Source organism: Penicillium longicatenatum (genome assembly GCF_028827895.1).
Source record: "Penicillium longicatenatum strain IBT 33135 chromosome Unknown contig_2_segment0_segment0, whole genome shotgun sequence".
Classification (NCBI taxonomy): domain Eukaryota; kingdom Fungi; phylum Ascomycota; class Eurotiomycetes; order Eurotiales; family Aspergillaceae; genus Penicillium; species Penicillium longicatenatum.
This window is the reverse complement of record NW_026643120.1, coordinates 4133008-4158910: the sequence shown is the minus strand read 5'-3', so window position 1 is coordinate 4158910 and position 25903 is coordinate 4133008. Positions and strand designations below refer to the sequence as shown.

At 49.8% G+C, this 25903-nt stretch overlaps 8 protein-coding genes across 8 annotated transcripts; 4 read left to right on the top strand and 4 right to left on the bottom strand.

The window, feature by feature from the left end:
- Positions 1-1296: 1296 nt before the first annotated feature.
- On the bottom strand, positions 1297-5872 carry N7484_004069 (sister chromatid cohesion factor PDS5; the record flags this gene model as incomplete). Its single annotated transcript, XM_057114489.1, has 2 exons — positions 1297-5460; positions 5534-5872. 2 exons carry the CDS (start codon positions 5870-5872, stop codon positions 1297-1299), a joined length of 4503 nt encoding a protein of 1500 aa, XP_056974629.1.
- Positions 5873-7207: 1335 nt separating this feature from the next.
- Positions 7208-8797, top strand: N7484_004068 (MFS transporter; the record flags this gene model as incomplete). The annotated part of the gene is made up of 1 exon (XM_057114488.1): positions 7208-8797. One exon carries the CDS (start codon positions 7208-7210, stop codon positions 8795-8797), a length of 1590 nt encoding a protein of 529 aa, XP_056974628.1.
- A 684-nt stretch (positions 8798-9481) lies between these two features.
- cdc48 (AAA family ATPase CDC48) lies at positions 9482-12294 on the bottom strand (the record flags this gene model as incomplete). Its single annotated transcript, XM_057114487.1, has 7 exons — positions 9482-10065; positions 10121-10810; positions 10878-11679; positions 11739-11988; positions 12053-12108; positions 12162-12189; positions 12245-12294. 7 exons carry the CDS (start codon positions 12292-12294, stop codon positions 9482-9484), a joined length of 2460 nt encoding a protein of 819 aa, XP_056974627.1.
- Positions 12295-13311: 1017 nt separating this feature from the next.
- On the top strand, positions 13312-13890 carry N7484_004066 (gamma-glutamylcyclotransferase family protein; the record flags this gene model as incomplete). The annotated part of the gene is made up of 1 exon (XM_057114486.1): positions 13312-13890. The coding sequence occupies one exon, from the start codon at positions 13312-13314 to the stop codon at positions 13888-13890; it is 579 nt and encodes a 192-aa protein (XP_056974626.1).
- A 369-nt stretch (positions 13891-14259) lies between these two features.
- Positions 14260-16742, bottom strand: N7484_004065 (SWI/SNF chromatin-remodeling complex subunit SNF5; the record flags this gene model as incomplete). The annotated part of the gene is made up of 2 exons (XM_057114485.1): positions 14260-14685; positions 14742-16742. The coding sequence occupies 2 exons, from the start codon at positions 16740-16742 to the stop codon at positions 14260-14262; spliced, it is 2427 nt and encodes an 808-aa protein (XP_056974625.1).
- A 1426-nt stretch (positions 16743-18168) lies between these two features.
- N7484_004064 (endonuclease/exonuclease/phosphatase family protein) lies at positions 18169-19047 on the bottom strand (the record flags this gene model as incomplete). The annotated part of the gene is made up of 1 exon (XM_057114484.1): positions 18169-19047. The coding sequence occupies one exon, from the start codon at positions 19045-19047 to the stop codon at positions 18169-18171; it is 879 nt and encodes a 292-aa protein (XP_056974624.1).
- A 520-nt stretch (positions 19048-19567) lies between these two features.
- On the top strand, positions 19568-21128 carry N7484_004063 (curved DNA-binding protein (42 kDa protein); the record flags this gene model as incomplete). The annotated part of the gene is made up of 5 exons (XM_057114483.1): positions 19568-19595; positions 19745-19828; positions 19886-19990; positions 20067-20879; positions 20935-21128. 5 exons carry the CDS (start codon positions 19568-19570, stop codon positions 21126-21128), a joined length of 1224 nt encoding a protein of 407 aa, XP_056974623.1.
- A 1541-nt stretch (positions 21129-22669) lies between these two features.
- N7484_004062 (putative PHD finger domain protein) lies at positions 22670-25685 on the top strand (the record flags this gene model as incomplete). The annotated part of the gene is made up of 2 exons (XM_057114482.1): positions 22670-24450; positions 24518-25685. 2 exons carry the CDS (start codon positions 22670-22672, stop codon positions 25683-25685), a joined length of 2949 nt encoding a protein of 982 aa, XP_056974622.1.
- Positions 25686-25903: the final 218 nt, after the last annotated feature.

Below are 25903 nucleotides of genomic sequence, written 5' to 3'. Positions count from 1 at the left end.
CTCTTCGCATCTCTTCCTTTGTAACGTCTCTACACTTCATCTGCACATACAGTTCATTTCATCGATGCGATGCAGGACATACCCCATACTTTGAATATGAATCTTCCTTTTTCGGAACATAATTACCACTCCAGTGTATTTACCAGCTAGTCTGTATGAAACATCGCCATAACTAAGCTTTACAATGGCTCCCATACTGAGATTTCAATCATTCCCGATGTTCTCCGATGAGGTCCCTTCAATGGATATACGCCGATTGGATACCCAAGTCTTGGCAAGTGTTTCATCCAAAGAAAAGCAACACAGCAAACTCAAAGTGACAGACACGAACAGCAACCCTAGGAATTAAAGTCAGTCGCACAAAATCCTCACGCCGCACTCTCTTGTTGCGACAAGCGTCGTATGGCCGACTACCTACTGTATAACGACGTGGGAGATTACAGGATGTGGAGAAGTTAAACTACGAAAAAGGAAGTTTGAGGCGGTTGACGATAAAATGTTCGCTTGACATATGCGCTCAGGCGTAGATTTTTTTAGTCATATCTCTCAGATACCTGCCCTTTTAAGCCACTACCTAGCGAGGTTTTCAGGCTCGGCTGGGTCCATGGTGGAGTCCACTAATGATCCACCATGACTGTGGAGCGGATTAGGAAAGGCCACGCGGTTATCAGATCTTTTTTGTTTTGTCGTTCAAACGTTTGCTATTGTCAATATTCAAGTCCACTGCATATTCGGTTTGATGTGCCCAAAAGTACTATATGCCGACTCCAAGATGCAAAGGCTGTTTAATTGGGTTCCACACAGGACTTTTGGCGAGTCTCGAAGTTCCTATGTCGGTACGAGAAAAAAAGAGGCAGAATATAGAACGACTTCTACACTCACATTTGATACTTATTGATGGATGGTGCCTCCAACTTTGCCTATTTCCAACCAATGAAGATCTAAAATGTGATCATGGAGACGTAAGGCATGTTGAACACTTGAACCGAGTATAATTTCATTCAGGGCCGGCATAGTCAGTCAGCAGTAAGTACATCCGCCGTGTTAATTACTGGATTGCTCGGAAGTTCGCTAAAACAGAATGAATTCGGCAGGAGACATCAAAGCAGATTGGGTATACATCTTGAATGGTCATTGGCTGTAAGAAACGTAAGGAACGCAAAGGTATGAGTAGAAAAGATAACAAAACAACCATGACATGCAATGTAAGTCAAGAGAACAAGAGAGTGAATCATACAACAAGAATGAGAGAAAGATAATGGGGTATTCTCATGTGACTTGCATTGGGGAACTTGATCATCCCCGGCGGGATGATCGTCGCGTCGGCAAAGTGGCTGTGGCCGGTTTCTCTTTCTGTACTCGAGGGCTCTTTGCCGTAGACGCTTTGGCTCCTCGCTTCGAGGCAACGGGGGAAGAATTCTCTTTCTCGCTCGCCTGTGCAGGGTCTTCTTCCTTTTCTTGCGCCTCTAATTCCACTTCCTCCTCCTCCTCTTCTTCTTCTTCGTTTTCCTCCTCGTTTTGGTCAGGGTGGTCTTCACCCTCATCCATATCTTCGTCTTCACCCTCAGTATCTGCCGCATCATTGTTATCTTGCATTTCTTGATCATCTTCATCGCTGTCGTTGTCTGCATAGCTGATCTGAGGCTTAGTAGTTCCGCGACTGCTACGACGGCGAGCAGAAGCAGAGACACTTTTGGCACCGACTTCAGTGGACCACTCATCATCGCCCTTGCGCTTGCGTTGAGGGGTCTTATTGGACACACCCACTGATGAAGAAGACTTGCGAGATGGCCGTGTAGTCTTCTCCTTGCGTGCTTTCTTGGCCGAGGCGTTGTCATTAGCACCAAGAGAATCGGGCTTTCTCTTCTTAACGGTGCCTTGTCCGCCATGGGAGGTGTTCTTTGGCTTCATTGCCACCCGTACAACGCGGTCAAGCACGTCGTCCAACTCATCTGGAAGAAAGTTCTTGTCGGCAACATCTTGGGCTTCTTGGTGACTACCCATCATTGCGAACAAGGCACTAGGAACACCCATCTTACCGGGGTAAGTTTGTATGATGTTGGTGCCTCCGCTCCCACCACCAAATTTATGTTGTTGCGAGTAGATGTCAGCAAACTTTCTGATGGTTGCTTGAGCCAAGTCAGACAGAGTGTGAAGGCGAGTAGACATCTCGTCTGACTTGGTGATGCCATCACGGAATTGCTTGACGCGCTGACCAACATGGAAAATAAGTGACATGTTCTGCTCATTGGCAACAGCGGAGAGGTAGAAGACAATGTATTGGGAGAAGTCGCTGAGATCGCCGAGCTTTGTCGACTCATCTAGATCTTCAGATGGATAATCAGGGTGGTAGGCGAGCAACGATAAAAGGCGCGAAAAGATCAATTCCATCACCATGGTCTGCTCATTTCGTTTCCCAATATTTTGGGCTTGTTGGGCGAAATGTGCTGCGCGAGACCGCAGCCAAGTGAGCGTGCTCTCCTTCAAGCTCATGGTCGGCTCGAATGCAAGTAGACAAGGAACAATGTACCAGCGATATCCGAGGTGTGACCTTTGAACCAACTTTTTCTTGAGGTAGTTGATAAAATTGCTTCGCACTGATAAAAGTTGATCTTGGGCCATCAAAGCAATCGAATTAAAATCCGCAGGAGCTAGCAAATGGTCACACAAAGTACTTGACGCACACAGTTTGACCAGTGATTTGGCAGCAAGAAGACGCAACCTCGACTTTTGATTTGCAGGAGTATCTTTATCCTTGGAAATCTCACCCTCCCCGGCCACAAGTTTGTTCAACGTATCATAAACGGGACCGGCATGCGCACGGAAATCATCATCATTGTCCGAGCCATCCTTCGCACGAAGGCGATTGACAATGATTTTGAGCGCCCACTCTTTTGCGAGTGTCTCCTCATCGACTTCCTCCGACCAAGTATACTGCGAGTCTTTTACGGGGTGTCGATTCGTCAGAAGAATCTGGTTGATTGCAATTGAGATTATCACATCGCTTTCCTCGTCGGCTTCGTGTGGGGCAAGCAAATTCAGCTGGGATAGAGTTGCAAGTCGAGTAAGGAAGTGATCCGAACCGTATGTCCACTTCTTCACACATTTTTGAATAAGATCTTTCGCGTACATTTCCTTCCGGTCAGTCGTGGCCATCAGAATTGAGACGGCGTGCTTGGCAGAACGTGGCGATGTACTATACAGAGCATAGTTGGTTAAGGCCTGGTAAAATTTGCGCTCCTTTGGAAGTTTGTCTGGAAGCTTCTTGGCAAATCCGGCACAGGCCTTAAGAATCTCTTCAGAGCTAGATTCGCTAGGAGAAGAAGACTTGGGAGCTTGTGCCGCCAAGTCTTTACACATCTCTTGAACTTGCGCCTCCAGAACCTCAGGATTTTGAGATGAGATCTGCTTCAGCATCTCCTGGGCGGCGTGGGCCAGACCATTCTCGTCAGTTCGAGAGAGACTCATAATCGCTGGAATGTGACTGCGGTTGAAGATCAAAGACCCACTGCGGTACAAAAGAGGAGTTATGGTATCAAGCAAGGGCGCGTTGTTGGCACTCTGCGCACGCCGCTGAAGTTCCTTGATGGCTTTTGTCACAGTTCGATAATCGCTGACAGCAGCCATGGCAAAGCGAATAAGCTGGTAGCTGCGTCGATCATGAGTCTTGGCAAATTTCCATAGGTCCGCAGATGCGCGCGGAACATCTGGGAATGTCTTGGATAGCGAGTCAATGACCCTTGAAAGCTGGGCCTTCGCTTGCGCTTCATCTTTATCGACGACGCCACCATTGTACTTCTCACATGCCTCCAGATACATTGTCATAGCTGATCTCATCGACAATTGACGGGCCAGAGTGACAAAGAAAACACGTCTGGCCTTCTCATCCAGCCCCCGAAGTAGAGTCAAGATACGACGGACACGAATCTTGTCAACGTCAGCTTCCTGGTCGGTATCGGAACTCTGACTGTCTTTTTGTTTCTGTGATTGATTAGAGGCTCCTCGACTAAGCTTTGACTTGACTGGTGGGTAGCTCAATGGAAGGAGGATCTCAAACAGAACACGGTCAATCAACACATGGATTTCTTGGTCATTTGTGTAGAAAGCATCGAAGATCTTTGACGGTGCATCTTTCAGGAGAGACACAACAGGTTCGGTGTTCTGCTCGATGTCTCCAGCAGCAACGGCCCAGATGCGTGCTAAGATTTTCATGGCTTGCTCACGCACATGCGGCTTTCGGTCCTTGACGCGCTCAGCGAGAATAGCCAACACTGAATCTGGTGACGAACAACCACCCTTCATGCCGAGTTTATGAATGACATGTGTATAGCCAAACTGGCCGACGGTATTCACAGCAGCAAGACGGACCTTTTCGTCAGCATCGCGGAGCATGGAGGCGAGACTCTGGACAAGTCCTTGCTCCTCGCTTTCATTCAGGCCGCAGCCGCCAGCAGAGGTCAACAAAATACGACCCACAACTGTCGCCCATGCTGCGCGGACCTTGGGTGTCTTGTCAATACGCCGACTCAAAAAGGCATCATAAGCCGAAGAATGCACCTGAGAAAATGGCTTTGGTGATACCGGTGTGAGAAGTACGTTAGGCTGGGGAATCGTCTGCGCGTAATCTTCGAGTGTCACCGGCGGGTAAGATGCAGGATCCATGGGTGGTGGTGGAGGGGGTCCGGCAACACCAATGCCTGCCGCAAGGTCACCGATTGTCTGCGTAGCCAGTAACCGGAGGGCAACTGACTCTGCAGACAGTTCAGCTTCAACTTGTGGAATGACATTCTGCAAAACTTCCGGACAGGCTCGCCAAAGCTCTCGAATCAGAAGATGCGCTTTGCGCAAGTCCTTGATGTCCTCTTCCTCCTCATCTGAATCATCGAGGTTCGGTTTGCGGGTCCCATTTTTCGACCCGTTGGCTTGACCGGCAGACGACGCATCAATGATGACATTGTTAAAGTACTGACTGATATGGCTTGTCATTCGCTCTGGACAAGCCTGACAAATTGCCTTGGCCATGTTATAAGCAGACGGGTAGTCTTTCAACAAAAGCGTATCTTGCTTGGCATCGAGAGGTGCATCGCCGCGTTTAGCCTTGCGAGGGTTGTCAAGGCCCCGGGGGTCTACCCGCAGGAATTGCGCCAACATAGTATCCACTACCTCGGCGGCCAAGACGGGGGTTTCGTCTATCACGGTCACAAGGAGTCGGGTCATGTCGAATTCCACGTTCTTGGCCACTTCCTCGCCAGTGGACGCTTTCGATGTTTGCGAGACGATGTCGAAGCATGCAGTGAAGAGAGGAACGATAAGAGAATCGGGATGGTCCAAATCAGTCATCAGAACAACACTCTTGACCTCGGCAAGCGAGCCCAAGACATAAATATGTTGCGCATTGTAGGCATTGGAAGGATCGGCTAATGCGGGGATAATCGAACTGACGATACATGTAAAAACGTCCTGTATCAATCCGTGTCAGCACATGTCAGAAAATCAATTGACTTCCAGAAGGCCTGTTCTCTGGCAAGCGTACCTTGAGCTGGTTCCTCGTAAAAGGCGCGTCCGGCGCGCACAGTCGTAAGACATCGACTAGACAGCAAGTGGCCCAGGCTCGCACCCCCTTGTCCTTGTGCGCGAGCAGATGAGCACTAGCGAGTTCCTGCGACACTTTTCGCAGAGACTCTTTATCAACGTCCTCCTGCTCGAGCTTGCGAAGTTCTTGGGCGAGGGTTTGGAGACGTTCAAGTAGATCGGCGATGGGGATAGCCGAGCGCCCCACGCGCCACGACAACGGCTGATTGAAAGATAGGCTACGAAGGCCAGAATCCTCCTCAGCCTCGTCAGCAGGAGCTTGGCGAGTGCGCGACAGCATGATTGCGACAACCGAGCTCACATAGGAGATGGAGGGGAGGAAGAAAGTCGACGCGGTGCAGAATGAGTGGAGGAGGAGGTTGACCGCCCAGACGCGTCGCACGGGATCGCGTCTACCCTACAAATTTTACGTTGACTTAGCTTTGTCTCCGTTTATTTATTTCCAAGGTACTTTTTCAATTATCGTGGAGAGTAATTGCAATTTGTTTTTCTCATTTGCAAGCTGAGCGTACCAAATCTGCAGTTTGAACAGTTAGTAATGCATGGAACACATCATCGGGTAAACACTCGAGCGCCATGGGCGGTGTGGACTGATCTACAGGTAGATATGCCCACCACTCATGTTTCAAACCATAAAACAGGGCTAGAACTCCTGGTTGGCAGATGTGCAGTGTCTATACTACAGACTGCATGCATTCAAACCCAGTGAACGAAGTAACAGGACTTACAGTGAATCCATGGACACTGAAACCTTCAACCTTGAAAGTATCTGAAGCCTTTTCCCTGACGATGTCTAGGTAGTCAACGATCCATGGGTACCCTACTCCAGCTATGATGGGATTCAAAAATCTCAAAATCAAGAACTGATTACCTCTGAGTACACCAATGACATAGCACAGAGTGACATGATCCCGAGGCTATCAACTGCCCATGGTTTAGTTAAGTGACGAGCATTTCATAAGCGGGTCTCCACTCGGCTTTCGGCCTTTCGGGAACACGTTGAGCGCGAAGCCGCTCAAGTGCCGACGACACATCTTTTTGCCAAACGCCATTCAAACCAGCCACAAGGCTATGTGACTCATGATAAAGGAAGTGGGGAAAAGATTCCGATTCTCATGGTATAAGTCGTTCACGCGGAACATCGGCATGGGGCTTAGAATATCAGCATTTGGATTTACTATACGGATCTCGGCCTCGCGCTGGGCCGGACTTTAGTCTCTGCGGGCTAACCACGGACATTAGGTCGTACAGTGGAGCCTCCACGTTTTGCTAAAATGTGCTCTAGCGAATAGTATGGGTCCATGGGAATTTGCTTATAGATTTGCTTGTGGATTTCGGGCTTTTCTCTTCTTATTAGCGTGACTCCGAGCTCGGTTCAAATGGCCACGAGATTGCCAGCATGATATTCTCCAAGATAAAATGTGGGCACCGCCCACATTGGAAACTACTGTCCAACCTTCAAACTTGAATAAATATTCAATCCTTGGTAGTTCTTGCATTTGGCATTCTTCCAAGATTGGAAGCGTCGACCCTATTTCTACGACCGGCGTACGAACGCATCAATTTGGCCACTACCCCTTTTAATACTTTTTTTTTTTTATATATTGGGCTTGATATGAGTTCCAACCGACTTGACTCTGCTACGACTACGCCTCGTCTCAGCATGGATCACCATGAGCAAACCACGGAGTCCGCCGTGGCCACTGATACCCTGAACAAAGAGACATTTGGAGCACCACAAGAAGACACCGATGTTGAGAGTGCCCATGGCCCACAATTGCCTGAGAAGCCTGCCGAAAAAGACCCCAATCTGGTTGAATGGGATGGCCCAGATGACCCGGAAAACCCTCAAAACTTTTCTAGGGCGCGCAAATGGCTGATCACTGTAACCATGTCATTGATGACCGTGTGGATCACATTTGCGAGTAGTGTCTTCTCGACTGCAACCACCGTCACAGCCAAAGAATTCAATGTTTCTACTGAAGTCATGGTCTTGGGAACCAGTCTTACTGTCTTTGGTTTCGCCCTCGGTCCTCTCTGCTGGGCCCCAATGAGCGAACTATACGGCCGCCGCATCCCTCTGTTCTCCGGTTATGCCATCTTCGCCATTTTCCAAATTCCCGTCGCCGTGGCCACCAATCTACAACAGATTATGATTTTCCGCTTTCTCATTGGTGTATTCGGTTGCTCTCCGCTAGCTGTGGTCGGTGGTGCCATGGCCGACCTCTGGGACCCCGTTGACCGGGCTGTCGCTATCGCCATGTTCAGTGGAGCTACCTTCCTGGGCCCAACTATGGGTCCTATCATTGGCGGTTTCATCACGGACTCCCATCTGGGCTGGCGCTGGACTGCCTGGATCACACTCATCCCCTCGGCATTCTTCGGCCTACTCGCCCTCATCATCGTCCCAGAAACCTACGGCCCCAAGCTTCTCCAGGACCGAGCTGCCCGTCTTCGCCGGGAAACCAAGAACTGGGCACTCCACTCTTTCCTCGATGAGCACAGGCCCACTTGGGGAGATATCGCAAACAAGTACCTTCTTCGTCCATTCCAGATGCTCTTCTTGGAGCCTATTCTCCTCTTCATCACCCTCTACCTTGCCCTTATCTACGGAATCCTCTACCTCTTCTTCGAGGCCTACCCTATCTCCTTTGGCGAAGTACGTGGCTGGAAACATGAAGGTGTCGCCGCACTCCCGTTCATCGGAATCATGATCGGTGTCTTGATGGGTATTTCCCTAATCATCTACACCACGAAGACCCGCTTCGCTCGCAAATTGGCCAAGCACGGTCGTGTCGTTCCTGAAGAGCGTTTGGTCCCAATGATGATTGCCTCGGTCCTCTTGCCAATTGGTCTCTTCTGGTTCGGTTGGACCTCCAAGAAAGAGATATCGTGGGTGCCACAGGTCATCGCCGGTGTCCCGATTGGTATGGGTATCCTGGTGATTTTCATGCAGGGTCTGAACTATATCATTGATGTTTACATGATGTTCGCCAACTCGGCTATTGCTGCCAATACACTCGTGCGCTCTACACTTGGTGGTGCTTTCCCGCTATTTGCGGCTCAGATGTATGACAACCTTGGCGTTGACTGGGCCTCCAGTGTCTTGGGCTTTGTCACTGTCGCTATGATTCCTATTCCGATATTGTTCTTCTTCTATGGAGCCAAGATTCGAGCTATGAGTCGATTCAGTCCGAAGTTCTAAACTCTTCATTTGAATTGATCTGAGGTCGTGGAGTTTGGTTCTCAAAATTCTGGTGATTTATATCTGGTGAAAGCATCGCTAGCTTTGATCATCATTGATTGCACATATGGAGTTTGAGCAGGTTTTTTTTATAGCTTTTGTGACGCAGCACTATCATGACTTAGACTTTATACATTGATACACTAATTAATATTTGATGATATTACTCATGCACCATCCACGGCTGTACATTTCTTGTTCAATCTCGTTTTTGTTGTCAAAAGGCAGCTAGCTATATGTATACCGAGGTGCGCATCAGCATCATTAAATATAATCGAGATTTCGAGTCTCACACGTCAGCAACATAATGCTATTGTCTATATCCAGCGATGTTGCTATCTTCCAATGTTTATCGACAGTGATAGCATACGCCTTATAGCTACGAACTACTATATCAAAACCAGGTAATTCAAGTAGAGATTCTCTACTTAATTGGCGATTATGGCACATTGTATAGGGCAGAGACAACCTTGAAAAACGAATTATCGAAAAGAAATAAACGACCACCATTTCTCAGCGAGTTCCTCACTCTAAAAGAAACCATCTAACTAACGATGAAAATTCAGCGCAGAAGAAACTCAGTCGAAACCGGATGGTCAAACACAGATGTCGTCACCCCGAGCAAGAAAATAAAAACGGAACCATTTAGTCGTAGAGGCTGTCATCATTGCCGGCTTCGCCGAACGTGTCGTTGTTCTGAACCTCCCCGGCCTCGGGGAAGCGGAAGAAGCTGCTGCCTCCAGAGTTCTTAAGACTCTGAGCAAAAGCCTCGTAGCGGCGAATCTCAACATCGCTGACGGAGCGACGAGCAGACTTCATAGCCTCCTCGAAGTGGGCCTTGGTAAGCTCGGAGACAGTGTCTTCCATGTTTTCATCATCGTCCATGGAGACATCCTCGCCAGCAGCCTCACGAGCCTTTATGCGCTCGATGTCAGCGGTGATGGCCTCCTTAATGGCGAGCTTGACAGCACGCTGGGTCACGAATCCAAGATCGGCACCGGAGAAACCGTGGGTCTTGCTAGCAATGAAGTCCAGGTCGACATCACCAGCGACAGGGGTCTTGCGAAGCTGGGCCTTGAGGATACCAGCACGGGACTCCTGATCGGGAAGAGGAACGTAGACAAGGGTGTCAAGACGACCGGGACGGACCAGGGCGGCATCAAGCTGCTCGGGACGGTTGGTAGCACCGATAACGAAGACATTCTTCTTGGAGGTCATGCCATCCATCTCTGGTAAGGGTGTTAGTGGAATGATACAGTGTTCAGAGGTAGTAGAAAAACTTACCAGTCAAAAGCTGGTTGACAACACGGTCAGAAGCACCACCGGCATCACCGACGGAGCCACCACGGGACTTAGCAATAGAGTCCAACTCGTCAAGGAACACAACGCAAGGAGCGGCAGCACGGGCCTTGTCGAAGATGTCACGGATGTTGCTTTCCGACTCACCGAACCACATGCTCAGCAGCTCAGGACCCTTGATGGAGATGAAGTTGGCGGCACACTCGTTGGCGACGGCCTTGGCCAACATGGTCTTACCGGTACCCGGAGGTCCATAGAAGAGAACACCCCTTGAAGGGCTAAGACCGAACTTGGTGAACATCTCGGGGTGATCCACGGGGTATTGCACGCTCTCGATAAGTTCACGCTTGACCTCCTCCAGACCGCCAATGTCGTCCCAGCGGACGTTGGGAACCTCGACCACGGCAACCTCGCGGAGGGCGGACGGGTTGGAGACACCGAGAGAGTAGCGGAAGTTATCCATGGTGACACCGAGAGAGTCGAGGACCTCAGCATCGATGGTGTCCTCGTCAAGATCAATGAGATCCATCTTCTCACGAATCTGCTGCATGGCAGCCTCGGAGCAGAGGGAGGCCAAATCGGAACCGACGTAACCGTGAGTCTCGGCGGCGAGAGACTCGAGATCAACATCATCACCCAGCTTCATGTTCTTGGTGTGGATCTGCAGAATCTCGACTAAAATGAACGCATATGGTCAGTACAATCGTTTCAAAGCAAAAGAATAAATGAAGGAGACACGTACGACGACCAGTTGGGTCGGGAATGCCAATATCCACCTCACGATCGAAACGACCGAAACGACGGAGGGCAGGGTCAATTGAGTTGGGGCGGTTAGTGGCAGCCATCACCACAACGTTAGAACGAGACTTCATGCCGTCCATGAGGGTCAAAAGCTGGGAGACAACGCGACGCTCAACCTCGCCGTTGGTCTTCTCACGCTTGGGGGCAATGGAGTCAATCTCATCAATGAAGATAATAGCGGGCGAGTTCTTCTCGGCCTCCTCAAAGGCCTTGCGCAGGTTGGACTCGGACTCGCCAGCCATCTTGGACATGATCTCAGGTCCGTTTATTAAGAAGAAGAAGGCTCCAGTCTCGTTCGCAACCGCACGGGCCATCAGAGTCTTACCGGTACCAGGAGGTCCATACATGAGGATACCACGAGGCGCCTTGACACCCAGAGTCTGGAAAAGCTGAGGGTGGCGGAGAGGAAGCTCAACGAGCTCACGAATCTGTGCCATCTGTTTGCGACAGCCACCAATATCGTCATAACCGACCTCACTGAGGTTACCCTCCTCATCCTCTCGTTGGATGGGCTCACCCTCGCAGTGGATGATTGTGTCCTGTGCAACAATGCCGTACTCTGGGGGGTCCACCTCAACAACCTTAAACTCGACTTGTCGCATACCCCCACGCACGGTGAAGAGGTCTCCTTGGCGCACCGGTCGGTAGGCCTCACGGAAGTAGGGGGCGAGGAAGACATCGAAAATAGATCCGGTCAAACCCTCAATGGTATCGGCGATAGGAAGGACGGCAATGCGCTTGGCCTATGGTGATATCTAGATTAGCCACCCGAACAAAGAATAAACTCGACTTCCAAACTCACATATTTGATATCAGGGCAAGGGTGAACAGTAATAACATCGCCGTGCTTGACACGGAGGTTGTGTCGGACAACGCGGTTGATGCGGGCGCTACCATCATCGAGGTCATCATCAGCCAGGACAATCAGCACAGTGTCCTTGCGCTTCTTGCCCTTGACTAAGACTGTGTCACCACGGAAGAGCTGGAGAGTCTCCATGGTGTTGTTGGATAGGGCGATAACGGAGTTGTCATCGTTGACGGCATCGGTAACGCTATTGATGAGCTGTCAGCTTCGTCCCCGCAGATCGGGCCCATGGCCCCAATCGAATCCCTTACATCAAAGAATTGGGCTTCTTTTTCTTCTTCAGGATGGCGGTCGCGGTGTCGAGCTCCTATTTGTCCTGTCAGTCTCGTGATGTATTCCGAATTGTTGTGCTGGTCTCACATCTTTCTTCTCGGCGCCCGAGGGATCCCTAGTATGATGTTAGTCACGACACGGCAGAAATAGGCATCTGCATGCAAACATACTGAAGGTTGACCCTCTTCTTGTCGTGAGTGTGATCCGGCTCAGCAGACATTTTGAAGGATCTGAGATGTGTAGCGGATTGATGGGAAGAGGAAGCTTGGAGAAGCGGGAAAGATCAAGTGTTCACAACCAAGCTGGGCAGCAGCTTGGGAGAGCGAACGAGAATAGAGAATCGAAAAAAACGATGGGAAGATGGAAAAGTGCAAAGTGAACACCTGGAGATCAACAAGACGACCGGGGTGAGAAGGTGAGAGATGGAGGTTGGCTCAGAGCTCCCAGGTACTCGTTCGAGTGACGATATGCGATGAGGTAAGCGGTGGGCCATTATGTCAGCAAATTGTAGTCCGCCACCAGCGAAAGTGATGGAACTTGGTCGATCTTGCATGCCTGAGTGCCTTATCCTCTCCGTGACATAGATCAATAATCAATAATCAGTAATCAATACTGTCCATTAGAGTGAGCTTTTATGCTACGCAGTATTCCTGGCCTTCCTGTATTGAGTATCTGATCATGGTGAACAGGTTCCCACATCCATGGGCGCAGAACTATACCTATTCCTGGCCCTTTCCCCCATGAAACCACGGTTAAAGCATGCAAGGATATCCCCAAAAGATGTCGGGCCTTCAATCTTAGTAATTGCCGGTGGTAAAGTCCCAATAATAAAAAACAAGTTGCGTGATTTTCCAAATGCATGAATGAGGCTCTTAGGGTTACTTCACCCAGGTGCAGCCTCTTTGGCACAGCCTAGGTCCTCTGCGCCTTGAGACACCAGGCAACACCCAGAGCGAGAATGGTTGATTCATTCACGCGTCATGTCACTTCAAATGGTTTAGAAAGGGAAAAAAGTGTTTTTACTGCGGCTCCATTCTACCTAGCAAATCACCCTCTGTTATATACCCTCAGGCATCATTCCAACGCATCATTGCTAAAATCCATCACAATTGCACCTCGATAATTTCCCTTCTCGAGAAGTTCTACGGCTTTCCTCGTCTTGTGTGATCTTCTTCTCATGAAAATGAAAATAAAATCTTGGTACCCGACCGACTTTAAGCTAGCACTGGGCAGAACAATGTCCATAGAAGATGTCACAATTTTCCTTCAGCAACCAGGCAGCTCCCCGCGCTTTGTATACGGGGCTTTGATGCTTCCTACTGTTTTGAAATACTACATTAATCTCGAACAATCCTACAAAATCCACATTTGCATGACCCAGGCCACATTGCCTGGGTACCAACTATATCAATTCACTGGAACACGTTTGCCGGTTCTCACTCCTTCGTCAGATCCGAAAGATATCGTGGAGGGAATGCTTATCTTCAATTTCGATGAGCAGCAACGTAATTCTCTCTACGAATTCGAATCAGGGTTGATGTGTCTGACCAGTGTTCAGGTTGAAATTTGTCAGAAAGATACGGATGAGATGCATCGCCTCCGCACTGTGGATGCTGGAGCATTTACTTGGACCAAACCCACGTATGGAATGACTAGAATTTCTGATTCGTCATGGTGCGTTCGGGAGTTCCTGCAGAGCCCATTCTATCATCACATGTTCCAATCACAAAATCGATCCAGTATTGGGGTGTGTGAATGGGAAGGTCAAGAAGAACTACCTCAACCCCACTATACACATCACCTGCCAAATGTTTAGTGATCTTTCTACTGCAACATGAGAAAAGAAATCGGTCTTATTTACTAAACTCTACTATTGTGTTCAAATTATTCCACCCAGGGAAAAAGTAGAAGATATGCCATGTTCAAGGCCTTGTGCGCCTCACAATGGATAATAAGCACTAGTTGATTGGTTCTGCCGCTGCAGACTCAAAAAGAAAAAGATTCCTATACAACAAAACACCCTCGCGAAAGAGACAAAAATGGCCGGTGTTCTAGGGAAGAGTAGGGACCACGAATGGCGTCATACATAAAAAAGAGAGTACAGGCGTTTGAAAGAGGGGGGGTTTCCAGTCAGAAGATTTCACACAGGCACCGCAGTCATGACTTCGTCAATGAATTTCTTGACTTAATGCCGAGGGCCAAGGGCTGGAGAAGGGACACCAGAAAGTGCAGGGCTAGCACTGGCCGACATACGAGCGCCAGGAGCCGGGCTTGCACTACCCAGATTAGGGTTCACAGGAGCATTGGCAGCCTTGGAAATACGGTCCTCCACACGTTCCTTGTGCTGCCGGTTGCGAAGGTGGACCTCAAAGTTGTCAACAGTCATGCCGGGGCCAGGCGTGTACAACTTGCCGGGGCAGTCGTGGCACCGGATTCGCGGTAGGTATTGGTATTTGATTTTTTGACCTGGTTGGAGGTTGTTGGTATTGGTCACAGGGGCCAGAGTTTCCAAATCCACGGCAGAGTAACGCATGACTCCTTCGAAAGAGTCATTAGGGTGGGCCTGTTTTAACCCTTGAAGTCCGGCCACAAGCCAACTAGGCGGTGGGGGCTGAATGCGCACACGGTCAGCCAAAGACCAAAAATCGAAGGTCAATATCTACTCACAGCGGGGACACCGGGCTGAGGAGGGTTCGGGGCGTCGACGGCTCCTGTTTGCTGCGGCCGAGGCGGGTTGTGCCCAGCAAGTCGCGCTTGCTTATCTGAAGGAGGCGCCATTTGCATAGCATTAGGCGCAGCCCTGTTAAAGGACGCTTGAGACGCAGAGACGATTCGCTGTCCATTTCTCAAAGCCACCAGCTTGTCTCGTGACAGCTTAAGCCTCAAAATCAACTTGTCTGGTTCTTCCTCACTTTCTTCTCGGTACTGTTGCCGTCGAGCTGACGCTCGCGGCTCATAAAGAACTGGCTCTGGGGTTTCGGAGTGTCCCAAGCCGGCACGCAAGGCTGCATGAGCTTCCCTAGCGGCTCCCCTCATGCCTCTCGTGCGGGCAGTGCCTAGGGCAAGGTTTGGGCCTACGGCTGGAGAGCCCTCATCCGAATCATCACTTTCAAATTCATCAGAATCATCATCTCTTTGCCCTGTCATTCCACGGCGGCGACCGGATCCTGAGCGCTTGATGACGTTGCTTTCTTCCATTGATGCAGCCGAGTTTGGAATGACAGAAGACACGATCAATGTGCGGATCGTACGTTGACGATCCTTTAGGTCCGGCAGAGCAGGGCCACCACGTCGGTTTATGGATCGTTTCTGGCGACGCTGTTCCCGAGATATCGAAATCTCCGTTCGCTCAAGGTCTGTCTCGTTCAATTCGTAGAGGTAAGGTGTGTGTTCCTTGGCCGATTGGTAAGGTCGGAAAGCGGAAGACACTGGAGTTGGTAGGAAGGAAGCGCTAAGATCAGGATCCTCGATGGGGCGACCATCAAATGGGTGGGCAACAATGTAAAGGGACTTCGTAAACAGCTGGGACTGTTCACGAATGGAATGAGCGATAGCAGTGGTGAACTCGCCAGAGAGAGAAAGATCGTCCGTCATGCGCATGGCAAACTGCTCAGGAGAGTTGTGTGGGTCGTTAATATCCCACTCAAATTGGTCAATCAGGGTGTGTTGCCCAATAGTGATATTCAACTTGATCAGGATACGCATCTCATCGTTTCGGTATGCCGTATAGGGGAGATGCGGGTCAAGAGCCTCCTCATGCATAAAGACTTGCGGGTAGTAGTCCATCAACTGCTCCTGAATGCTCTGAGAGATCTGGCGCATGAGGGGGGCAGAAGTTTCCATAGGAAGGCCCAGATCCTCCACAAGCTTCTCAGCAAATAGGTCTGGGGATATAACACGATCATGTAAATTCCAAGTAAAAGTGTCGCGGATCTTGACTTTCTCCCAGTCAATATCTAGACGAATGGGCACCAGGTCATCCATCTGCTCGCTCTGCACCTTCATATCTCGACGTGAGATCCGAAGCTCGCGAGTCTTGCGATTCCCAGGACGACGTCGGTTGGCTGGGTACAAAAGCTGAGGTGGATGGTTTCGCAGGTCCGTGCGTGTATTTCCAAACCCTTCGTATCCTGCGCCAAACAATGCAGCTGGGTTTGCTTGGTTTTCCCGTCGAAGTTGCAGGTAAAAATCACGCTCCGCCCTTTTTTCTCGCTGCAGTTCCTGGTTTGGGTTGTGCCAAGCAGCTGCAGCCGAATATTCAAACTCACGGTTGATGAGATTCTCTATCATAATTTGTTCGACAGGCGTTTCGCGTGTCCGGACAGTCATCGTCCCTGAGATGTCACTGGGCTGAATGACAGACCCATCGCGAGACCGTTTTCGACTTTGCGCGGAGCCGTTTGTACCGTTCGATTGGGGGGTACCATTAGGATCACTGTTGGGATCTGACACGCCAGATGCCGTCAGTATGGTTTTGGCATTCTGCTTTCCATCTTCACGTGTATTGTTCTCTTGACCATTGGCAGATGGCTGCGTTCCCGGGTCGGTGGAATCTTCTCCTCCAGGTCTCGTGTCAGACGCGCTGGAGCCATTCTGCATACCAGACTGAGAGTCGGCTGTAGAATACTCTGGTGGAACAGAGCCACTTGCCAATTCTGGGGATGGCATGGCGATTTATCAGGTTGGAATAGGAAACGGGCGTTGGGTGTCACTCGGTAATCTATGGGGAGTGGCACTCAACGCGACAAGGATAATTGAGAGCCAATTAAAACAGCATCATCGAATAATTTTCTAGAAGAGAATCCACCTATGTCAGTTGTCTTCTTCATGTGGGGGGGCAACAGGCTATCTTAATCGCGACTGCGCGGTCATTCTCGGCCTGTTCTGGCGCCGATCGATGGACGTGTCGCGACGGACGCATGCCCTGAGCGATACACTACCATTGACGAGAGCAGCGCGAGGAGAAAGATGAAACGGCATGGAATTGGTGAAGGCGACAAACAGCGAAGCTCATAGGAACGAAACAACATACCAGAGCCAAAGGGGGTCGGGTGCCGATAATGGTCTCACTATTGTCACGAGCACTCGCACAGGCGGAGCTAGGCAGAGAGCGGCGGTCGGTATCGCAGTATAGGAGGTCACTTTACTCAGAGGTCTTCGCGCGGAGAGATAATCGATTCCTCCCGCTTGTATGCTCTGATGCTGGAGAGGCTGTGGTGGCGGTTGCTTAAGGCGCGGGTGGATGAGAGAAGTTCAGTTCAAAGGGGAGGATTACGAGATGTCCGCTCCCGGGCAAAAAGCAAGGACTACGCTCGGCGCGCCCTTCCACGGCCACACAAAGTGCTCTATATGAGTATAGGAGAGTATGCACGGGAATGTAATTATATTCTACGTCCAGGGATAGTATACTTTGCCCGTTTATGGCTGGAGACGGCGCTGCGTCAGAGCCGATTTGACGGCATGTGGGAGTCAGGTGACCTGGACCCAACTGAGGCTTAATGCCTGTGGAGTCAGGCATAAACTATCGGATCATCTCTCATACATTCCAGTTTCCAACTCCCAGGTTTCAGAAGCTTATGGGTATAGTTTCAGCAGCCTTGAAACCAAGGTAATGCATAGTTTAGCGGACAGAATCTCTGAGCTTCTAAACTTATACATGTAATATAGGGTTATCTTGATCATTTGTATGCTACTGCTTGAATTATCCTGCATGATCCATGGATGCACCATGTACTATAGCGCCAGGACGCGTAACGCTGATTTAGCAGGACCCAACCTTTTAAATTGAATAATCGGTCTTCATTGTCTCATTGTCCTATTTAAAACCTGTATTGGTCCTTCCTAGGTCATATGTCCGTGATCTGAAGTGAGCATACTCGGAACATGCAAGCTAGGCTTCGCCGGTGGGTGCTCCATGTTTCACAGGGAAGCTCAACGATTTGGAGCTTTCTCATGTGAAACTTTTGGGTCCAAGGCTTGTCTGACTCGAATATGAAATTAAGCATTTCTAGGCCATAATCTTGAAGGATTCTGCGCTTTTTGCCTTGGTACCGGGAAACCCAACATGTCAGGCTAGCAGGACGCTCTATACACGCTAGCCAACCAATGTGAGGTCGGCAACCACCGCGCAATGATCTGAATTATATATTTCATCGTCGAACCGGTTTGGTATCACTGAATACCCATCAACTCTCCAGGGCTGGTTCCCGTCGCGTGCCAGCAAAATAAAATCAATACGCTTTGGTGGCTCCTTGCCATGTCCAAACCCAGTGAAGGTGTTGTGGTTCCCATACCGACGCGTGTCGGGAACCAATTTATAGGCGTCGCTCAGGCCGCCCTTGTCTGTCAGCTCCAGGTATGCTTCCTGCTTTTCCTTGCTGTTCAAGTCTCCGGATAAGAATGTGCCCGAGATCAGACCCCCAAATCGACCCTGCTGGTAATCATGAATTCTGCATAAGATGATGCGTGCAGCCTCAAGTCTGGAACGCGATCCTTGATCATCGAGGTGTGTGTTAAGGGCTAGGACAGCATTGCCTGTTTTATGATGAGTGAAGAGGCCAATGGTGACAATGCGGACGGAGGCTGCATCCCAGCTTTTCGAGGGCTTGGAGGGAGTCTTGGAGAGCCATACCGTCTCCCAAGATTGTAAGGCCCACACCGATGGCTGATAGAAGATTGGTGAGTATTCACCCGCTTGATGGCCATCGTCCCGACCAACACCAATGTACGCCCACCCTTGGTTCAAAGTAGCATTAGATGGGTTCAATCCGGCACGAATGTCCTCAAGTTGGTTATGGAGTACTTCTTGCAAACATATGAATGTTTCATCACAATGACGGGAGTGGTACTCTAGCTCATTCAGAAGATTTTGTCTTCGTTCAGCCCAAGGCCGTTCTCCCTTGAATGGAGAGTTGGTTGCATAGCGGATATTATGGGTCAGTACCCGGACGGTAAGTGTTGGAGTAGATCTCATATTGCTGATTTCAAACGCGCAAAGCAGAAATGATTCGAGTTCTGCAAAGATACTGGTTTTAAAAATAGGAAGACAGAATCTAAGAAAAGAAGAGAGGTATTTAACTGTGTTTACATTTGCGGAGAAGCTTGGGGTGTGGTTCTGGGCCCGTGGCTGACCCCTTGTGACCTCCTCAAAGAATGCAAATACCTAATGGAAAAGTACACAAAAGTTGCACAGAGACGACACTTCAACATGGTTTCACCCACAAAGCTGCAAAAGCGGGGAAAGCAAAGTACCAATGGTCTGTCATCATGACCCATGACGTCTTTGCGGCCGTAACCCTACGGGAAGCCTGACAGATCAGGCTGCAACAGCGAATACCCCCACTACCGCTAAACGTTAAACGCTTCATTCGCTGCACACGACTTGTTCTCGATCCATTCCTCTTAGGCTTCCAGTGGATTTTAGATCTACCGTCAATACCCACCTGTTCTTTTTTTGATTCTCTATATTACCGGCCAGGCCAACCTACTTCACAATGGTCGAGACTCAAACCCCCGAGGTTGGTAAGTAAACGACTGGTGCTTCCGAAAAAGCTCTGACGTTTGTGGGCATCGCTGTCCGACAAGCCGCAGAGCTTTAGCGGGGCCTTAGGAGAACACCACTAAACTCCCAGGGGATTTCTAGAGCTAATTGGCCTTATTTTATTTTATAGACTACACCCTCAACAACCCCGACACCTTGACCAAGTACAAGACCGCTGCCGGCATTTCACACAAAGTGCTCGAGGCCGTCACTGGTAAGTTACACTTCACCATTCACTTACTGCGCTATGCGACCTAACATCTGTTGATAGCTCTGTGTCTTGAGGGCGAAAAGATCGTCGAGATTTGCCAGAAGGGTGACCAGCTCCTTGACGAGGAAATCGCCAAGGTCTACAAGGGCAAGAAGATTGCCAAGGGTGAGTTCTGATTTTTTTTTTTCTCTTTTTTTCTTGATATGATTTTCGAACGGTGAAATCTAACTGAGGAATAAAGGTATTTCTCACCCCACCACCGTCTCTCCCAGCTCCTATGTCACTCCCTACACTCCCCTCGTGTCCGATGCCGCCGAGGCCGAGATCACTTTGAAGGCTGGCGAGATCGTCAAGATCCAGCTGGGTGCCCAGATTGATGGATTCGGAACTATTGTCTGTGACATGCACGTCGTTGCCAAGAAGGACGCCGCCAAGGAGCCCATCACCGGCCGTGAGGCTGACCTTATTGTCGCTACCCATTACGCCAATGAGCTCCTGCTCCGCTTGATGGTTCCTTCCGGTCTGCTGGCCCAGGGTACCGACGAGGAGAAGGCTAAGGCCGCTGCCAAGAAGCCCCCTACCCAGGCTTACATGTCCGACCTCTTGGAGAAGGTCGCCAAGGCTTACGACTGCAAGGTTGTCGAGAACACTACCAGCTGGATGTTCGACCGCAACGAGATTGAGGGTAACAAGAAGATCATCTTGGTCCCCGGTGAGGGCGTCCGTGGCGAGGGTGTCCCCGATGTTGGTGAGGTTTGGGGTGTTGAGGTCGGCCTCAGCTTGGGATCCGGTAAGGTCAAGAACCTCGACCACCGCACCACCCTGCACCGCCGTACCACTACCACCTACATTCTGAAGCGTCCCAGCTCCCGCCAGACCCTCTCTGAGGTTGTCAAGAAGTTCGGTACCTTCCCCTTCAGCTTGCGCCAGCTTGATGATGAGAAGTCCGCCAAGGTCGGTGTTGTCGAGTGTGTTCGCGGCGGTGTCCTGCGCCAGTACGAGCCCGCTGGTGAGAATGACGGCTCTCCCGTCTCTCGCCTGCTGTCCACCGTTGGTAAGTTTAGAATTGTCTAGTACTACATCGAAAAGGTTTACTAATAACCTTATAGCCATCACCAAGAACGGTCTCACTAAGCTTGCCGCCCCTGCTCCCATCGACCTGGAGCTGTACAAGTCCGACAAGAAGATTGAGGACGAGGAGATCCTGAAGATCCTCGAGCAGCCCCTGGCCCGCTCTACCGGTAACAAGAAGAGCAAGAGCAAGAAGAAGAAGACCACCACCACCACCGCCGGTGAAGAGTAAATGGATTAAACCAGAGCTCTTTGTCTGTATATTCATTTGCAATATCCTCCCATCTAAATTTGGAATAAGACTTGATATTGGTATCTAGTCCCCAAGTCAAACAAAAAAAAAAAAATATCCAATAACAAATTTTCATCGGACCATACGAGCTCAAGAGTCTTCTTCAATATAAAAACCTAGAAGTAGCTGATGATTGATGTCTGTATCTGTGAGAAACGGTCAGATATGCCATTCATGAGCTTGTGTTTCGCCTTGACATGACAGTTGTAGACTCTCTGTTTGATATCCGCGCCATGTAATTAGCAGCAGGGTCAGAAAGTCGAAAGTCGTTGCCTACAATTCCGGAGTTTCGAATGTTCCCTCCTGAAGTCCCTTAAGCTAAATTCATCTGGGGCTGCTGCTAGCGTAATTATAGCGTGTCCATGGGCCATAAAAAGTTGGAAGGCGCCACCTTTATTTACGTAGTTTAGAGCTTCCAAAACACCACGCACTTCATACTGCATGCTCACAACCAACTGCGCACGCACATCGTCCCCATGCTGAAAAAGCTCCAGAGGTCTTTTTTCATTGTATCACGGCTGTGAAGCTGTCTAGGTTGAACTTGTCCGTCAAGTCTTCTCAACAGTAAGCATGTCATCAAGATCGGCACATACAAAAGAAAATACAACGTGACTCCGGGAATGAACCTAGGTACTAGAAAGAGATGAGACGCTAGTGACGATGCACATTTTGGTGAGTGTCGGCATCCAGTCTATGCTCTCGGTTGTTCTCCGACTTGTAAGGATATTGGATGCTATGGAGGCTGAGAGGTTCCTCGCTCTATTTGAGATCCTTGTTTGCGCACAGGGAGGATACATACAAGCCTCCCTCCAGCTGATGAATGTCATAGCGTCACATTTGGGTCATTCCGCTTCGAATGGGCTTGAAGCTGATTACCAAAACATCATAAAGCAAGTTTTCCCTGTTCAAGTTCAATTCGTTGGCGAGATGGTATGTCAAAAAGATGTTCGTACGCCCAAGGTCTCAGCATGAGAAATGATTCAAATTCAAAGGCCTTTAATGTATCGGTACTTAGGCTCTAATAAATTACTCAAGGACCATCGTATTTGATATGCAGCTCATTTGTTTCTTCATTCATATCAAACAATGGCAACCTCGGAGATCAACGTCCATGTATTTACTGGGTCTTTGCTTTCCTTTGTCTGCTCATTTACTCTTACATATCCTTGAATACTCACTTAAAAGCTACGTACTAACATATTATAATAGTGAATGTGACGCTAAAGATACCTCTCACAGGTCACGACTTCCTACCAATTTTTCTTTCCTCAAGTCCCCATACTCAGGTGATAACAGGTTGATGATTAATAGGTGGACAGTGATTGCGCTTCGAAGTGCTTGATCCTTATTGAAAAGAAATATAAATTCATAATCCACTTAACATCTGAGCCTAATGTGAGTGATCAAGTCCTCAGATGCCAAGTCATTAGGGCACGGACGGGCGTGGCGCTAACCCTAGTAGGTGCTTTCCGCCTACCGCGATGGGCTACTTGACTCGGTCCAGTCGCCGAGTTAATTCTCAATCCGCGAAACCCGCGAAGCAGCGCAAGCTTCCAGAACCTAAATCGCGTCTGAAACGCGCTGATTCCGCGCACCCTGGCAATGCGCCAATAACTGAACCGAAAAAGTCCTCTGAGACTGTATGGGAGGACCCCCCGGTCGCACGCGCGCGCCCGACTGAGGCCGAGGCCGATTCCACCACAGACAAGAACCCCATCCATACCATGAAACCGATCGGCCAGTACCCATCTCCCGCAGAGTATAAAAGCGTTGGCTTAAAGCCTCCTCCTAAACATGTCCGTAAGGTCAATAAGTGGGTGGCGGACACGGACGAGGAGGAGGAAGACTTGATGACCACCGACACCCCTATGACACCGACTGTGGAGGAAGCCATGCTCTCTGATGTCTCTTGCATTGATAAGCAAGGTGATCGGTTTACAAGGGGAGTAAATCCAGTTGCACTAAAGTCCTCCATTGAGAAGATGGCCAGACGGAATTTAGGTGTCAGAGTGAATGGAGCGAATGGAGAAGTGAATGGAGACGACACAGACAAAACAAATTTGGCGACTCCGGTTTCCGAAGCCTTTGATCTCCATCTGCTTCCTCCATCGACGGCACATCCATCTCTTTCTCCGGCAGAGACCCCCGTACAGACCCCCGCTGACGAGATCTTGACCGACTCATTCTTAACGGTGCCTGACACTCATCTTTCCGCACCCGACCCCGACACCCCCTTACACCAAACACAATCACCTCCAGCTACGGCTATAGCAGACGCCGGTATGGCCTCAGAGGCTGATAAGTCTACGACTGGTCGTAATTTTACTGATGTATTAAATCACATCCCTCTGCCAGTATCCGACGTCTATGATGTTCCTCAGCTTAGGAAGGTCTTAGAGGCCGCCATTTCTCATTCCAAGGTCATAGGCGATGACGAGGTTGCGCTGAGTCTTGCCTACTTCTGGTCTGAGGTGAAAAGCGACGAATTTAAGTTAGCCTTGATTCATAACATCGGTCGAGAGGATACTGATCACCGACTGGAGCTCGCGTTACGCACGATTCTCAGTCACTCAGTGCAAGAGGCTGATCAATGGTACAAAGCTTTCAGTGCGAAATGTGCTCACGCGGAACTCCGCCCTGAATACGAATCAGACACTAGTTCCAGTTTGTCTTCTGCGAAGTCTGTCGCAGCAGAGCCAGGCAAGCCTTCTTTCAAAGTTTCTGACATCTACCGGGACACGAGTGGCCCCAAACTTGAAGAACTATTTGTGAATGGAAAAACAAACACTGCTCCTTACAAACGCCCTAAGAAACCGGTTCGTGTCAACGAAAACTCCTTCAAGCGCCGACACGAATGGGAATCAGACCCAACCATGGGTGAAAAGATGCTTCACAAGCGTGCACGCTTTGCCAAGGAGACCAACGTTGAGGAAGTCCCGGTGAAGCCCAGCTCCATTCGCCCTGAGCTTCCCGAGCCAGAGATGCAGCCGGATGAGCCGGACAAAGACATTGATGCGACTCCTGTATTAGGCGTCTCCCCACGCTCAAAGCGTGCAGAGGAGCGAAAGGAGCGCCAGAAGAAGCAAGATCAGGATAAAGGCAAAGCTCCCGCCTCGCAGAAGAGGAATAAGCCTGCCAAGTCCCCCTCTCTTCCCGCGGGTAATCGATCACGGTCCCTTTCAAATGCCAGCGCCAAACCCAAACAGTCTGCTCTGAAAAATTGGCGACAAGACTGGATGGGCCGGTACCGACCTGACTCGACGTACGTGAATATCTTATATGTTGTGCACTTGCTTGATCAGCTCCAGACTAACTTTGGCTCTTTACAGGGACAACGATGCAGAGAACATCGACAACTGCGCTTGGTGCGGTGGTGGTGGCAAGTTACTGTGTTGTGACACCTGTGAAAATGCCTTCCATTTCAAATGTGTAAAGACTGCCAACAAGAACTCGCTCAAGGATCAGTGGTTTTGCCCGAAATGCGACGCTCAGCATGAATTCACGTTTGCGATCCTCGCCGCCAACGCCATTGAAAGAACTGATTTTTCTCCCCCCGTCGAAATCAAAGAATACTTTGCAGGAGTTGGCGAAGGCATTCAAGAAGATCCTGATGATTCGGATGATCCCAATGGTGCAGAAGATTCTAAGTCCAAGGATTCTCCCACATACAAGAGACAGACCTTCTACCAGACCGTTCCCCACATTCCACGTCTGACTAAGCCAGCGAAAGCTAAAACCTCGACACCGGCCTACAACGATCCCAGCCTGCTCAAGCTAATGGAAAACGGGCATGTGATTCTTTGCAACAGATGTGGCAAGTCCACGGACAATGTGCGTCCCATAATCAAATGTGATTACTGCCCCTGCCGCTTCCACATGGATTGTCTTGATCCTCCCCGTGCCATCCCCCCTAACCCCGTCGCTGGGTGGATGTGTCCCAACCACGTTACGCCGGAGGATCTGCTCGCCATCAAGTTTGTTGACGGTCATGTTCAAGAGCGTCGTGTTCGTCGTCCCCGGAATTTACTCCTGGTAGACGCAGAGCCCAACACCAGCTATGATCGGGACTCTACTTTCGACGATGATTGGCGGGCAGATCGCCTTCGTTTCCCTCCTGGAGACATGATCATGGATTTTGTATCCGCTGTTAAGGAAGATAGAAAAAACACCAACAAAGACGTCGCTGAGCGTTTGGCGAAGCGCATGGTCGCCGTTACTACGCTTGCAGTTAAGGACTTGGCTAGAAATGGTGGCAATGCGTCTGAGGAATGGATACAGAATTTTGAATCTCTTTGCGAAACCGAGGCCAAGCATGTTCGAGATGGCGATTCTCGTGAGCGAGAGATTAAAGCCGCAGATGCTCTTCTCGACATGCTCCACGGTGGTCACCAGCAATCTACCCCCCTTCACTCCTCCCAGCCTGAACAGCCAGCTGAAGAGACGCCTGCACCTGTCCAGGCCGAGGAGGACTCTCCCACGACCAAGTCTGCCACCTAGTTGCCCTTTTCCACCATTTTCCTTATTTTTATCTTATCCATTTTCTTATTCTCGCCCTTTTATTTCATTGTTATCCGGGTCCGGGGTTTTTTGCTTTTGTCTCGTTCTTTCTTTCCAAACTCTGCATTTTTCTCGCTTTTTCTCCTGATTTGCGAAACTGTCATGTGAGCATGGGACGGCGCATATTCGAAGAATCATTTGTACGATAGCATATGGGC